The 17108-nt window shown below is 41.7% G+C and overlaps 1 protein-coding gene across 2 annotated transcripts in view; it reads left to right on the forward strand.

Moving 5' to 3' along the window:
• The window catches only part of kdm5a (lysine demethylase 5A), a 216135-nt gene extending 203012 nt beyond the window's left edge, over positions 1–13123 (forward strand). For both annotated transcript variants that reach the window (XM_060840034.1, XM_060840036.1), the window contains 3 exons: positions 7507–7727; positions 8608–9006; positions 11552–13123. In XM_060840034.1, the coding sequence (XP_060696017.1) occupies positions 7507–7727; positions 8608–9006; positions 11552–11758 (827 nt within the window). In that variant the 3' untranslated portion in view covers positions 11759–13123. The remainder of the gene's footprint in view (positions 1–7506; positions 7728–8607; positions 9007–11551) is intronic.
• Positions 13124–17108: the final 3985 nt, after the last annotated feature.

The raw sequence follows: 17108 nt of genomic DNA on the forward strand, positions 1-17108 counted from the left end.
ACTATGCTTTTGCTATCCAGGTTTCTCTATCCTCTCCTGTCATTCTGTTTTTCTTTTGAATCTCCAATCAAATCACCCATCACCCCTTAACCAGCACTAATGTCTGAAAACCTATCTTGTAACTCTGATAAACTGATTTGGAGATGCTGGTATTGGACTGGGGTGTACATCCCTGATCAACTGAAGCTCTGCTTCCAAGGCCAAGATATTTTTCCTAAAATGTGGTGCCCAGATAATCCACAATAAATCAGCACCCCGTTATGTGAAATGTTGAGTATGCTTCTACCACCGTCCAGGCAGCATGTTCAAAATGATATAAACAAGCATAAAATGAAATAATGTTCCCCTTTCCTCCCTCCTATCCACCCTGCCACTTGCTAACTTAATGTCAATTTAAGTAGTCTTTGATAGTTGTTCCTTCTGCCAGTAAAATGGTTTCTCTTAACCTATTTCAAGTCCCATGTGATTTTGAACACCTTTATCACATCTCCCTTGAATCTCTGTCTCTCCAAGGGGAACAATCTCAGCTTCTCCAGTTCCTTAATTTCCTCATCTATATTACCATTTTAATGTAACTCCCGAGATCTTGATTTCCATTCTTGTTGCCCAAAAGTTGGATGTAATCCTTCAGTGGAGATACAATCAGCGATTTGAGGTTTATAATTTATTTTCTTTTGTACTTTATACATCTATTCATAAACTTAAGATCATTTTTAAACAGCTTTCTCAACCTGCCCTTCCATTTTCCAGTATTTTTGTAGATGTGCTTCTATTTCTGCAGCCCCTTGGTTTATTTAGTTTATTATCGCTGTCTTCATTTTTCCTTTTAAAATTCATCAATTCTCATGTTTCTACATTAAATTCTATCTGCCAATTTCATCAGTCCATGTCTTCAGAAATGTGCTAGGAGAAAGTGAGGACTGCAGATGCTGGAGATCAGAGCTGAAAATGTGTTGCTGGAAAAGCGCAGCAGGTCAGGCAGCATCCAAGGAGCAGGAGAATCGATGTTTCGGGCATGAGCCCTTCTTTAGGAATGAGGAGAGTGTGCCAAGCAGGCTCAGATAAAAGGTAGGGAGGAGGGACTTGGGGGAGGGGCATTAGAAATGCGATAGGCGGAAGGAGGTAAAGGTGAGGGTGATAGGCCGGAGTGGGGGTGGGGGCGGAGAGGTCAGGAAGAAGATTGCAGGTTAGGAAGGTGGTGCTGAGTTCGAGGGTTGGTTCTGAGACAAGCTGGGGGGAGGGGAAATGAGGAAACTGGAGAAATCTAGGAACCCTCCAACCACAAGGCGCCTAATCTTCCGCCTAGGAACTCTCCAACCACAAGGGATGAACTCGGATTTCTCCAGTTTCCTCATTTTTCCCCCCCCCCCCCCAACCTTGTCTCAGTCCCAACCCTTGAACTCAGCACCGCCTTCCTAACCTGCAATCTTCTACCTGACCTCTCCGCCCCCACCCCCACTTCGGCCTATCACCCTCACCGTAACCTCCTTGCACCTATCGCATTTCCAAAGCCCCTCCCCCAAGTCCCTCCTCCGTACCTTTGGCACACTGCTTGGCGCACACTCCTCATTCCTGAAGAAGGGCTTATGCCCGAAACGTTAATTCTCCTGCTCCTTGGATGCTGCCTGACCTGCTGCGCTTTTCCAGCAACACATTTTCAGCACAGTCTGGAAATAATAGAGAAGTTGTTCTTATCAGCAACAGAGCAAGGAATAGTCAGCAGTTCGACTCTGAGTACTATTTGGGATCCACTTGGGCTTCACCTCATTACAGCTTTGGTTTTAACATACAAAGGAGTTGAACTCCAGAGGTGAACATGACTGCTCTTGACATGACGTATTTGATGGAATATCGCAAAAAGGAGCTGTAGCAAAGCGTAAGTCAGGGGTAATCTTGAAGAGAAAACACTCGACTGGTTGGAATCATACTTAGCACAGTCAAAGCTGGTTGTAGTTGTTGGTTTTCACTTGTTTAGATTAGATTAGATTGCTTACAGTGTGGAAATAGGCCCTTCGGCCCAACAAGTCCACACCGATCCTCCGAAGAGCAACCCACTCAGACCCATTCCCCTACATCTACCACTACGGACAATTTAGCATGGCCAATTCACCTAACCTGCACATTTTTGGACTGTGGGAGGAACTGGAGCACCCGGAAGAAACCCACACAGACACAGGGAAAATGTGTAAACTCCACACAGACCCTGAGGTGGGAATTGAACCCAGGTCTCTGGTGCTGTGAGGCAGCAGTGCCAGCCACTGTGTCACTGTGTTGTCCACTGCCACCGTGCCGCCCACTTGCCAATTGGTGATCAATTGTTTCAGTTCCAGAATGTGTCTGCAGCAGTACCTCAGTGTAGTGATCTCGGCTGAAAAATTTTCAGCTACTTCATCCATAACCTTCCCTCCATCATGGGTGGATCAGGACAGGTTGTTGGTGAGCATCACTCCCAGAAATTTGATGCTCTTGACTATCTGCACCTCAGCACCATTGATGCAGACAGGCTTCCTGAAGTCTCCTTTGATTTGCTGACATTGATGGAGACAATTCCAAAGCATCTGGATGCATCACAGCGCAGTATGGCAACTGCTCTTCATTGACGAATCCCACAGATGCTTTCTGTGGTGCATCTGTAAAGATTGGTAAGTGTCTTTATTGTCATGCCGAATTTCATTAGCCTCCTTAAGCATTATTGTGCTTTCTTAACCATTGTGTCGTCATGGATGGATCAGGACAGATTGTTGGTGATCATCATTTCCAGACATTTGATGCTTTCGACTATCTGCACCTCAGCACCATTGATGCAGACGGGCTTCCTGAAGTCTCTTTCGATTTGCTGACATTGATGGAGACATTGTTGTCTTTACACATACCTCTTAGCACTCAATCTCTTTCTTGTACCAGTCTCATTGTTGTTTGACCTACAACAGTGGTGTTATCGGCAAACTTGTAAATGGAGTTGGGGCAGAATTTGGCTATACAGTCATGAGTACATAATGAGTACAGTAGGAGGCTGAATGTGCAGCCTTGCAGGGTACTGGTGTTGAGTATTATTATGGAGGAGATATTTATGGCTTTTCTCGCAACAAGTAATCAGTTAAGCTAACAATGTTTTATTTTATTGCAAGGGGAATTAAATGTATGAATAGTGAAGTTATTCTTCAGTTATACGAGGCATTTGTGAGACTGTGTTTGGGGGACTGTGTACAGTACTGGTCACTGTACTTACAGCAGAATGTTGATGCATTAGAAAATGATCAGAGAAGGTTTACTGGGCATGATAATACCTGGAATGAATAGATTGACTACGAGAAAAGACTAAACAGACTAGGTCTGGTGTTTAGAACAGTCAGAGAGGACTTAGGTGAATGAGGAAAGGATATTTCCTCATGAAGAATCTAGAACTAGCGGTCAAAGATTAAAAATATGCAGTCAGCCATTTAAGACTGAGATATGGAAGCATTCCTTTCTTTGAGGGTTGTGTATATTTGAAATTCCCTTCTTCAATAGACAGTGGATGCAGAATATTTAAATGTTTTTGAGGCCCGTGGTAAGTATCATCTTGATACAAGGGGATGTGAGATTATCAGGATGCACAGGAATATAGAGCAGATCAACTTATTGTATGGTGGTGGGCCCCCTCTTGTTCCTTGTTTGTATGTTCACATTATTTCAATTTTATTCAAATGTTGTCATGCATCCACTTTAGAATTGTACTCTAGTTTTTTTCTGTTAGTTTTCCCTGTTTTGCCAACTTTCCTACATTAGATTTTGTCTGTTCATTCTACCAGCCTGTCTACCATATCACCCCCATCTCTTACTATCTTCCTTGCACATATTTCAGGTTTTGTATTATGATCTTAGCTGATATCATTGGACGTGTCTGATTCTAGAATGAAATCTGGCCTGAATAGATCATTCTGTTTTATTTAAAATGCTTTCATTCACTGAAATACAGACACATGTGGCTGTAAATTTTCTTGAACAATAAAACAGAATTTATGGCATAAAAGAAGAGAAGATGATGCATTTAACTCTCAAAATGTGAAACGCAGTTTGAATGATCTTAGCACATGCAGCAAAGCAAAGTCATCTATTCCCAACCCCCTCACTTCACAGGGCATTAGTCCAGACAAGTTGCTCTTTTATATCAAATCTTTTGGCTCTGAGTAACAGCTTCTCTCCACTTCTGCCCTGTGAGCTGTGAAGTTTTTTTGATGTGACTGCTATCAAAATTGAAACCTTAAACTTTCTCAGTCATTTCACAAGATAAACTCCAAGGTAAGAGCTGAATTGTCTTGTGCACCTTACGAGGAGAGAAGCTAGATTTGGTTATGATAGGTCTCCTCCAAAACTGTCCCAAAAGCTTTGAAGATTTCTAAGGGTCTTTCTAAGGTAAAATAAATCTTGGACTATTCCTAACAAAAACAAACTGATGCAAACAACCCTAGCTTGCCTTTTGGTGTTTATGTTCCCTGTTGTAAATCTGCAGTATGACCAAATTGGAGGCTGAATATATTTGGGTTGTTGTCTTTGGAGAAGAAGGTTATGGGGGGCATGGACTAGGTGAATAGAAAGCTACTTAATCTCCTTAGTGGAAGGGTCAACAACAAGAGGACATAATTTTAAAGTGAAAGGCACAAGGTTCAGAAGGAATTTGAGGATAACATTTGCTACTCCGTGGATGTTGGGCATCTGGAATGCACTGCCTTAGATGGTAATTGAGGTGGACAACTTCACAGCATTTAAAAATGGATGAGCACTTGAAGTGTCACAACATTCGGAGCTATGGGCCTAGAGCAGGTAAGCAGGACCAGTGTAGTTGGTGATGCATTTTTAGTGTTTCAGTCTTGATGGACTGAAGGGCCTTATCAATACTGATTCTATTAACACTGCTGGAGACTTGCAGTCGTCTACTCTGTCAAACTTTGAATTAGGTCACAGTTCAGAAAGCATTATCTGACCTTCATTGCTTTTCTCGTAAATCTTTATGAAACATAATCACCACCACGTGCTAATGGTTTGAAATCAAATCTTTCAAAATGTTATTAATACATGAATCGCAATTTTCATGAGAGTGGATTGCAAATTTTGAAATTGTGCCCTGAGTATACAAATCAATGTACTAGTATAGATTTAGAAACTGTGGTCCTAATACTGACCCCATGTGGAGCTCCAGTTCTGAATGTTTTCTGTTACTCAGCCAGCTTTGTATTCATGCTGCCAGTGTCCCTTCAACTCCCCCTCTGTAGGCTTCCACTTTTCTAACAAGCCTGCTATGTGGCATTTTACCTAATGCTCTTTCAAAATCCTTGTATGTCACACCAAACACAATACCTTCACCATATTTCAAAAGCTCAATCCAAATGGTTAAGCATAATTTATCCTTCATAAATCAATGCAGATTTTTGAGAGCATACACATTTTGAAGTAACGGTCAATTTTGCCCTGTAATGTTATTGTTAAGCACCTTCCCACCACTGAAGTTAAACTGCTTGCCTGCTAAGGTGCTGGGTTTATCTCCATGCCCATTTTGAACAAGTATGTATTACAGAAGAACCTTGATTATCTGAAGGATACGGGTGGGGAGTATTACGTTTGGTTAATCGAATGCAAGATAACATAGTTAGCCACACATTGGGACCTTGTGATTTTGTTTGGATGATACAAAGTTCAGCTATTCGAATGCCAGGTAATCTTGGTTCCCTTGTATTTGCAGTTTTCTACCACTCCTGGATTGATGGCAGATTGAAAAATTAAGCCCTTCAGGTTTTCACCTTTACTTCCCTTGAAAGTTCCATTGTATGTCTCAATTTTATCATCGCCTCTTAAGCTTTGGACCATCCTCTGGCAGCCTTCTATGTTGTGCAATAATGGTGTACGCTTTGGTGGTTCCCTCACTGTTAAATGGTGTTTACTTGAGCTCAATGCTCATTAATCTTATTCATCATCAAGTGCAATTAGCTGAGAAGTAGCAGGGTTCACCTGGTCCACAAAGTTAATGCTGTTGTCCCAAAAAATGATGCCAAGGAGCAGCCATGAATCATACCAACTACTGGAGCAGACTTAACAGACTTGATTGTTTGGTCTACTCTTGCTGTCTTTTCTTGTTTGACTTCAGTGAGCCATTCTGTCACTATGGTGATAGCCACAACCCTGACAGCATTCTCCCCCCACCCCGCTCTTGTTCCCATATATATAAAGCGCACTACTCTAAATGGTATATCAAAGTATGATCAATTTCACTTCTGCACCCTATGTGACAGCACTGAAGAGTGCCGGTGTGCTAAAGAGAGACGTTGTAGAATCTTCTTTTTTGGGTAAAGACAGATGAAAAGTACATTTCTGTCTTGTGTCTATGCATTTGTACCTAATAGGCTTCAACCCACCTTTCACTATCCATATATTATTTGTTTGGTAATCAGACCGAGTATTGCTAAGAAAAGACACAGGGTTTTATGCTGTACGTTACAAGTGTCAGCCAATTTCTAATTAATTTCTCAAAGATCACTTCGCCCTGAGAAATCGGTCTATAAATCTGTTCTGAGGAAGGGTCGCTGGACCCGAAACGTCAACTTTGATTTCTCTTCACAGATGCTGCCAGACTTGCTGAGCTTTTCCAGCAACTTCTATTTCTGTTTCTGATTTACAACATCCACAGTTCTTTAGGTTTTTAATAAATCAACAAGTCTGGCTTAAAATTTAAACAAGGCTTGAGAATTAACTGTCAGTCATCAGTAACTGGCACACTATCCATAGCAGCAACACCACCAGTAAGGCACTATTTGCTGACCAATCAGCACAGTACACTCATATGGTATAAATTCATTTTCTCCATAAATTTATATTCTTACAAATGGTCCTGATGAATGGAAGACAAAAAGTTCTGACAAACCATATTTTTTCAGCAATACTTTGACTATTTATATGCCTAGAAGCCATTTTGGTTCCTTTTCATGTTAGCTCATTTTCCACTCGCTTGTCTCCTCTTATTTCTTTTTCCACTTGTGGTTCTCATTGTCAGTTTGATTTACAGGTGTTGGATACACATTTTATTTGCTTCATCTTTGCATCTCACTCATCCAGGGAATTCTGCCTGAACTTGCTGTATTACTCTTACCCAAATAGTGGGAAACCTAGTTGTGAATTATCTCCTTAAATGGAGCCCATTGATTAATTACAGTATTACCTAAGATGCATTTGATTTTGGACAAGATCCAGATTCAACCCATTGAAATTAACCCTCCTCCACCTAAACCCAATGACTCTCTGCAAAATGATCCTCATTGACACTTGATCTGCTTGGCTGACCTGATCCCCGAGTCCAAAATTCAGCAATGCCTCCTTTGTCATTAGACACAATGTATAAAATCAAGATAATTCTTATGGACACTTTTTAGAAACTCCTTCCCACTCTATCCTTTGTGCTATTAGTATCTCTGATCATGTTAAGATAATTTATGTTGCTTACTATAACCATTTTATTTCACCAATATATTGTTCTAGGAACTGGAACTCCACGGAAACAACCACGTAAGACGCCATTGGTGCCACGTAGTTTGGAGCCCCCAGTCCTTGAGCTGTCACATAATGCAAAAGTTCAGCTAGAGGAGTTGATGATGGTGGGAGACCTTTTGGAAGTAACCCTTGATGAAACACAGCATATTTGGAGAATATTGCAGGCAACACACCTTCCTGCGGAGGATAGATTTCTACATATATTGGAGGTACTTCCTAAGTTCCATTTACTGATTCATTTTCTTTCCTTTGAGATCTTTTTCAGAGGAAGATGAGTAGACCTTTATCTTGGCGCTGTGTAATGAATTTCTTTCTGGCTGAACCTCTGAGCAGTGCAAACTGTAACAGAAGAAAATGGCCAAAGTTGATAAGATTAATGGGGACTACTTCCTGATCAGGCTTCCAACTATCAGGCGGTCAAAACCATCTTTAAAGAAAAAGAAGAAATTGAGTGTTTAAAGAATTGTCAGGAAACATTTTCCATCCATTAAGAATCTGGGACAAGTTATAACAGAATGAACAGCAAACCCATGTACTAATGGCAAAGCAACACAAGTACAAGCTTCTTGCAGATTGGAAGATACAGTGAAATTGGGGGCCATTCAGCCATTTTGTCACATTACCCCACAAATTGTTTCTTTTCACAATGTGTACCTTCGAGTGCCACAATTGAACATTGAGGCAGCATATTCCAGATGCTAACCAGTCGCTGCATGCAAAAGCCTTTCCACATGTCACCATTGCCTTAAATCTGTGCCCTGTGGTTCTCCAACTTTCCATAAATTGGAATGATTTCTCCCCCTCCACTCTTTCCAGACCCCTATTAATTTTGATTATCTGTCTGTTCTACAAACAAAACAGTCCAAATTTCTTTAATCTATAACTGAAAGTCGTCATCCCTGGAAAGACTTTATGCTGGAGTTAAAATGGCAAGGGTCATAAATAAAAAAAGCTCGTATTGTGATGCTGTGATATTTTTCTCCTTCCGGCTTGCTTTACATTCACTTTCTCCATTTTTGACATGTTGTTCTGGAGCTTAATGATGCCAGCATTGCTTTTATAACTCTTTTTGATAACTCATGTATTCAGGACGATGGTCTGGAGGAGAAATCCATCCGAATTAAAGTCAAAGATTCTTCAGATAAAAAGCGAAAGCGAAAACTGGAAAAGGCTGAGTTGTTCTTGGGGGATGGCAAGAAGTTAAAAGAACTGAGAAAGTTTGATAAACCCAAAAAGAAAAAGCTGAAATTGACCCCGGAGAAAATGAAAGAGCAGAGCAAACTGGGGAAGAAAGTGGGAAAAGAAGAAAAGGAGAAAGAGAAGAAGAAAAAAGAGAAATCCAAAGAGTGTATGGAGAAGTTGTTGGAAAAGAAGAAAGAAAAGAAAGTGATTTTACCAGCTCGGGAAGATTGGTCTGCAGCAGAGGACTCTGAGGATGAAAATGCTGTTTGTGCTGCGTTGAACTGTCAGCGGCCGTGTGGAGAAGAGGTTGGTCTGTAGTTACCCTGTTGCAGTAGTGAATCACTTACACTTTTTAATCTGCCTTAGCTTATTTGTTTGTATAAATTCTGTCATGTTTCCAGTAATGACAAAATTGTTGAGATGTTATTCTTAAATTGCATATTATTGGGATGTTATTCCTATTTGTCACCTTTATAAGTTGAAGCAAGATGTTTGTTACTCATGCAAATTTTATATATTTTAAGATTTAGTGTAATATGTAGATTTTTTTGTATCTTAACCTGTTCCAAGCTGTTGCTGCAGGAGCAGGTAGGACTTGAACCTGGGTCTCTTGATTTGGGGTTGGAGACGCAATAGAATGTTGGATTTTCATTCTGGTGAGATGGGGATCAGGGTTTGTGGTAGCTCATTGTGAAATCAGTGACTGCTGGGTGAGGTGGTGGACTGGGAAAGAAAGCTCATCTTGGCTCACAGGCACTTTGTCAACGATATGAAATAAAAACCAAAACAACAAACAGCTTTTCAACCTTCACCCTCTCGGGACCCCAAACACCCTAAAGGATGCTTCCTTTGCCTCATCTATGCCTAACTACACCCCTCCACTCAGATCCCAAAGCTCTCAAACCCTCCATGCCAACCTCTGCCCACTATCTTTTACTGTTACACCTACCATGCCAACTGAACCAGTATGGGCTGTTCGAGAGCCTTACTGAAATGAAATAAATTCCCAAGTGTCTTGATATTAATAATCACACAACAATCGGTAATAGTCCAACAGGGTTATTTGGAAGCCCTAGCTTTCAGAGCGCTAGTGCTTACAAATAAACCTATTGGACTATAACCTGATGTTGTGTGATTATTAACTTTGTCCACTCCAGCGCCTCCACACCATTGATATTAATAATTACGCCAGTAAAAAAAATCATTATTTCAAAACCCGTACGTTATCTATGGCTCATTATGAGAACAAGCATAATTGCAAAAGCAGAAATTGCTAGCAAAACTCAGTCGGTCTGGCAGCATCTGTAGAGAGATCAGCCCAGACCTGCTGAGCTTTTCCAGCAATTTCTGTTTTTGTTTCTAATTTATAAAATCTGCAGTTCTTTTGGTTTTTGTGTAGAATTCGTAGTTTCACTTCAAAGAGTCTATTACCACTGAGAGGCATCAGTGAAACTGTAAATTAAGTGTCATTTGGACAAGCATATGAACAGGTAGGGATTACAAGGGTACAGACTATGTGCATGCAGATGGGATTAGTTTAGGATGGCATCATGGCCGGCAGAGACATGGGCTGTAGGGCCTGATCCTGTACAGTATAGTTCTGTATTCTGTAAGAACCCTATCGTGATAATGAACAGTTATGAAATCAATCATGCAGCGCTAATTCTGAATTAAAATCTGAAATGTTAGTTGATGTCAACAGTACACTTAGTACTCTCGTCATTTTTAAAAACCTAATGGAAGGGCAACAGTTCCAATATCTTGAAATGGTCATTGACAGTTCCACTACCTGCGTGCATTTCTTTTACCAAAATTCACATCTCCTTTTAACCAACTCAAATTCCCAGATGATGACACAGGGCTGTATATAAGAGGATACCTCAGCCTGTGTCCAAGAAATGCCAGCAACCTTATACCTTCTCTTTCAGGAGCTGGTACAGTCATGATGGGCTGATTGGCCTCCTTCTGAATTCTTGAGATTCCATGATTCTCCTGTTGACCTTTTTTTTTAGACATCACGCTTGTGAAAATCAGGTCCACCAGAGGCAGCTGCGCACAAAGCCTGCAACTCCGAATCCACCTCAGAATCCCGCAAAAATGTAAAGTGCTATGTTTGGGGAGGTGGGACTTTCAGTTTTGGGCCTGCACTTTTGTAACAGCAAGCGAGGCTCCCCATCTTTATGAATGATCAGCCACACATCCCCTGACAGTCGTCTAATTCAAGCAGCTTCATTCTTCCACAATCCCCAACCCAGTTCATGTTAAAAACATCTCTAGCCCTCTCTGTTAAAGTTTGACCCCTCCCTCATTTTTTGTTTTCCTCAAAATTACCCACCCACTGCCCCTGTCTCTGTCCTGTTGGTTTCAGCTTCCATCCCTGCAGCACCATGACCTAACCCAGACCCAACTGATAGTTGCTTGACATCTAAGATGAAGGTGAAACTTTTCTTTGAAACTGTGCAACATATTCCTGATGCCTTTATTGAAACCTGGTTATTTTTCAACTGCTATAAAAGTTCCTTTTGTCTGTGAGATCATAAAAATCTGCTGTAACTGCTCTTAGATTTTAAACAGTTTCATTCTGTGTAATGTGCTCTTCAAACAAACGCTAAGTACTATGATTGCTGGAAGTCTGAAATAAGTGGCAAATGTGCAGCTGGAGTTCTAATGAAAGGTCACGGACATAATTGTTTTTTCGATTTCAGTGGATGCTGCCTGAGTACCATTAGTATTCTCTCTTTTTATTTGTAAGTAGGGCACATTCCAATTGTTCTCTTGCTTCCTGGTGAAATTACTAGTTAATCCAATTTTTTCCGTTGTGAATAATGTTTTCTGGGTTTGTGTGCTGCAGGTTGATTGGGTGCAGTGCGATGGAGGCTGTGATGAGTGGTTCCACCAGGTCTGCGTCGGTGTCTCTTCTGAGATGGCAGAGAATGAGGATTACATTTGTACTGCATGTACCAGGCAAGGAGCTCCTGATACCCGAGCAGCTAGCCACAGCCTGCCTGGAATCTATACTGCCACATCTTTCCTGGAGGACTCTAAGGACAGCAGCTAGTCTCTTCATAATTATATTCATGGAAGTACTGTCAAGTTGTTGGCTTCAAACAGGACCCTGGACATAGCTGATGAGCACCACACTCTGCCACAGATGCCACGCACCCACAATATTAAGGACCAGTGTGAAGTATATGGTTAAGATTAGCATTATGAAAAAGTGAAGGTAGAGACAATTCTGTTCTCCATTGTGTGTGTAAAAGTGAGCCCCTTCTTATTTGTTGCAGCTGGTGTAGTGGGACAGGAGATAAAACAACAAGGATAATGGTAGGGGAGGGGCAACAGCAGGTACCAGGAATGGATGGCACCTGCTAGATGTGGAGCTTGGAAGAGGAAATGGAAAGGGAGCAGGGTACTTCGGGGAGAAACTAAGAGGACGGTGCTTAAGTGGGGAGGCAACAAAACCCACTTGGGGAACACATAGCTATTTAGCTGTTTCGCAAGAGGACAAGAACATAATTACTTGTAAAAGTTAAGTATTTAATCTTTCACATCTTCTTAAAAATAATTTTAATGATTTGAAATCTGTTTAGTCAGTTTGAAATTTTTTTTTACACTAGGCATATTCTGATGAGATTTAAAAATGTGTGCGAGGGTGGGTGAGGGTTGGCAGTGTTTTTTTTAACCAAGTGTTAATGTGTTTCCTGAACCATTCTGGACTCTGTCTTGGACAAAACAAGTTGTAAGCTGGCCAACGATATTCTTTCAAATACTGTATGTGTACAAAGTGCTCTCATGGAGCAACAATACCTCAGAACAGAGCGCTTAGATGCGATCACATTTAGTGGAGTACATGAACCAATTATGCCTTGGGGATCCAACTAAACAAACGGGAACAAACACATCCTTCCTAGGTGCCCAGTAATTTTATGTATTTATGTAGGTTTTGCTGTAAGATACTAGGTTGTTTAGACTTTTTGGAAAAACATTTGTTTTATTTATCATTTTCTGTTTTTTTTCATAAACATGTCTGAGAGATGGAATTTTTTTTGTCTATGTAAATGTATTAGGATGTAATGTCTTTTCCTGTGTCTGAGGAGAAAAATGCTTGTCGCAAGTTGCAAACAGAATACAGTCACTCTAACAAATAGTGCATTTCCTTTTATTTTGTTGTGATTTGTATTTACATGCGCTGTGAAATGGAATGCACATCACATTTTGAACCATTCAGCCAGACATAACCAGCGTGCACACTGACACTGAGTCTCCTGTAATTCTGTTGGTTTGGTATTGCATCTGTAATTACTTCCTCATTGGTTCCTATCCCAGTTTTCTCTTTTTGTTCCCTTGTATTCAATACTTGTGATCATGTACCTTGTCATTCCAGGTATTGCACTGTTTCACATTTTGCAATCCTTATTAAACGTCGCTCCTTTAACCTCAGGCAGTAACACTATAGCTTGAATTTTTAGCATGAACAATGCACAATGTGGAGTAAAAAGCAAAAAATGCCACAGATACTTGAGCTCTGAAATAAAAAGCATAAAATGTTGGAAATCCTAAACCGGTTAGGCAGCAACTGTGGCAAGAGTTCAGGATTGCACAGTGTTGGCGTGACCATGTTTGGGAATATGGAATGCCAACACTACAATGCCCAAGGAATGCACAGGTCTGAACACCACTGAACACTAACGTGTGCAGTGCTGATTTCAGAGTGATCAAGCTTTGGTTCAGTCCTTTGGCTTAAACCCCGCAGCCATACTGGCTGGCCTCTAGTCCTCAGGCACCTCTTCTGTGGCCAAGGAGAAATTGAATTATTGGTTTGCTTGTTTGGTTTATGATTGTGCCAGTACTTTCCAAAGCTTTTGTGTAAATTTTGCATTTTCTGTTGCAAAGTTTGTTTTATGAATATGTAATGAATTCTGTTGAGATGTGTGATTGGTTTTATGAATTTCCCAACCACTTCCAAACTTCTGATTTTCTTGTACAAAGTTAATTTTCTGAGGCAAAGGAGGAAACAGCAAGGGTGCTAACAATTTTCAATTATCAGAATTTAAGAAAGGTGGTAGGGAAAAGCCAGGGAACTAAAGGCTGGTGTGCCTGACATCGGTGATGGACAAGTGTCCCTTTTTTAAATTTTTTCCCTCTCACCCAAAAGCCATGCCAACTAGTTCTGGACTCCATCACCCCAGAGAAGAGACCTTGTCTATTTATCCTATCCATGTCCCTCATGATTTTATAAACCTCTATAATGTCACCTCTCACCCTCAGTCTATTCAGTCTCTCCCTGTAGCTCAAATCCTCCAACCCTGGCAACATCCTTGTAAATCTTTTCTGAACACCTTCAAGTTTCCCAACGCCATCCAATAGGAGGGAGACTAGGATTGCCCACAATATTCTAAAAGTGGCCCACTCAATGACCTCTCAACTCCTACACTCTGTGCTTTGATCAGTAAAGGCAAGTATACCAAACGCTGCCTTCACAATCGTATTTACCTTCGACTCCACTTTCAAGGAACTATGAACCTGCACTCCAAGGCTCCTTGTTCAGCATCCAGTAAGTGTATAAGTTCTGCTTTGATTTGCCTTTCCAAAATGCAGCACCTCGCATCAATCTAAATTTATCTAATCTAATCCATTTGCCATTCCTTGGCCCATTGGCCCATCTGATCAAGATCCTGTTGTACTGAGGTAACCTTATTTGCTGTCCACTTCACCTTCAGTTTTGGTGTTGTCTGCAAATTTACTAACTATACCATCTATGTTCACATCCAAATGATGGAGAGCAGCACCAATCCTTGTGGCACCCCCATTGGTCACAGGCTTCCAGTCTGAAAGGCAGCTCTCCACCACCACCTTCTGTCTTCTAACTTTAAGCCAGTGCTGTATTCAAATGGCTAGTTCTCCCTGGATTCCACGAGACCTAATCTTGCTAATCAGTCTGTGAGGAACCTTGCCTCATGCCTTACTAAAGTTCATATAGATCATGTCTACTGCTCTGCCCTCATCAATCCTCTTTGTTACTTCACAAAACTCAATCAAGTTAGTGAGACATGATTTTCTACGCACGTAACCATGTTGACTATCCCTAATCAGTCCTTGCCTTTCCAAATAGATGTAAATCCTGTCTTTCAGGATTTCCTCCAACAACTTGCCCACCACTGATGTCAGGCTCACAAGTCTATAGTTCCAGGACTTTTCCTTGCCACCTTTCTTAAATACTGGTACAACATTAGCCAACCTCCAGTCTCTGGCACCTCACCTAGTGCTGGCAAATGGACTAGATTAAGTTTGGATATCTGGTTGGCCTGGATGAGTTGGACCAAAGGGTCTGTTTCCATGCTATACATCTCTCTGACTCCAAGTAGGGACTCTACCACTGGACCGTAAGTGTTTTTAATTTGCAATGCTATGCTGTTCATCTTCAGCTAAGCAGACAGAAGGGAGTCTGAGTTTAAACGTTGCATCTTCTGATTGGAAAAACAAATTTACTCCAAACTCACGAACCAATCAATGCACTACTTTCCTTGGTTTTAGAGATTAACAGAAGTAATAGGACTTGTGAAAGTTAGGACCAACATAATAAGCGGATATATGTAAGCAAAATAGGGAAGGAGAAGTAAGTTAATAGTGGTGTTATGTATACGTAATTAATTGTTTTTCTTAAAAAGGGAGTTTAAAGGAAGTCAGGCAGTAGAGCTTCCAGTAATCTGCTTCTCCTGTGCTGTGTGGCAAATAATGGAAGCTTCAGTTGTTCCTGGTGATCATATGTGCAGGAAGCATGTCCAGCTGCAGCTACCAGAGAACCGCATTTCAGAGCTGGAGCTGCTACTGAATTCACAATGCGGATGCACATTCAGTGAGGTCGCACCACAGGTCAAAACTGAATCGGCAAAAAAGGTATACGTGACCACCAGGCAGAGTAGAGAAAGGGTGGTAGGACAAGTCCTCTGTGACCATCCCCCTTTCTAACAGAAAAAAAACATTTGGATACTGGTGGGGAGATGACTGTGTGCAGGGGGCAGCAACTTCTTGGTATCATCTGCTGCACAGGAGGGGGGAACAAAGAATGGCAGGTCTACAGTGCAGAGGATTCAATTTGAAAGGACACAGGCAAGGCTCTCGGATGGTATGATGTGCCTGACCCCAGCATCTGGGAGACATCACTGAACAGCTACATGCATTCTGAAGGAGGAGGGCAAACAGACAGATTGTGACAGATATCAGTGTCTTGGGTCGGAAAAGGGATTGTATCCTGAAAACAGAATTTAGGCAGTAATGAAAATAAAAGAACAGGACCCAAAAGGTGATAATCTCTGGATTAGTTCCATTGTGAGAAAGTATAGAAATAGGAGGTTAAATCAGATGAATGCATAAGGAAATGAATATTTCTAGCAATCCTTTGAAATGCTGGCATATTCTTCAAATCAGCACATATTAGTTAAGTATATAACTCCGAATTGAGCAAAGGCAGATCTGTGTGGCTTGAGGAATGGAATAGAAGGGATGGATTTGATTTTGGCAACATGGGGATCACTTTTGTGAAAGGTACAAAGTTAAAAATCACACAACACCAGGTTATAGTTCAACAGGTTTATTTGGAGGCACTAGCTTTCAGAGCACTGGTGGTTGTGGAGGATAAGATTATAAGGCACAGAACTCCCCACCTACGTTCGGGACACCACCCACACCCTTCACCTCCTCCATGATTTTTGCTTCCCCGGTCCCCAACACCTTATCTTCACCATGGTGATCCAGTCCCTGTATACCTCCATCCCCCATCAAGAAGGACTCCAAGCCCTCTGCTTCCTCCTTTCCCGCCGTACCAAGTACCCTTCCTCTGACGTCCTCCTTCGACTGCCTGAACTGGTCCTCGCTCTGAACAACTTCTCTTTCCAATCCTCCCACTTCCTCCAAACCAAAGGAGTAGCCATGGGCACCCGAATGGGCCCCAGCTATGCCTGCCACTTCGTAGGATATGTGGAACAGTCCATCTTCCGCAGCTACACTGGCACCACCCCCCACCTTTTCCTCCATCCATCGATGACTGTATTGGCGCTGCCCCGTGCTCCCACAAAGAGGTTGAACAGTTCATCCACTTTACCAACACCTTCCACCCCGACCTCAAATTCACCTGGACCGTCTCAGACTCCTCTCTTCCCTTCCTAGACTTCTCCATTTCTATTTTGGGCTACCAAACCATCACGGACATTTACTATAAACTGACAGACTCCCACAGCTACCTAAACTACACCACCTCCCACCCTGCCCCCTGTAAAAACGCCATCCCTTATTCCTAATTCCTTCATCTCTGCCGCATCTGCTCCCAGGAGGACCGGTTCCAATACCGAACAATCCAGATGGCCTCCTTCTTCAAGACTGCAATTTCCCCCAGACGTGATCGACGATGC

This window comes from Hemiscyllium ocellatum, chromosome 19 (genome assembly GCF_020745735.1).
Source record: "Hemiscyllium ocellatum isolate sHemOce1 chromosome 19, sHemOce1.pat.X.cur, whole genome shotgun sequence".
In the NCBI taxonomy this organism is placed as follows: domain Eukaryota; kingdom Metazoa; phylum Chordata; class Chondrichthyes; order Orectolobiformes; family Hemiscylliidae; genus Hemiscyllium; species Hemiscyllium ocellatum.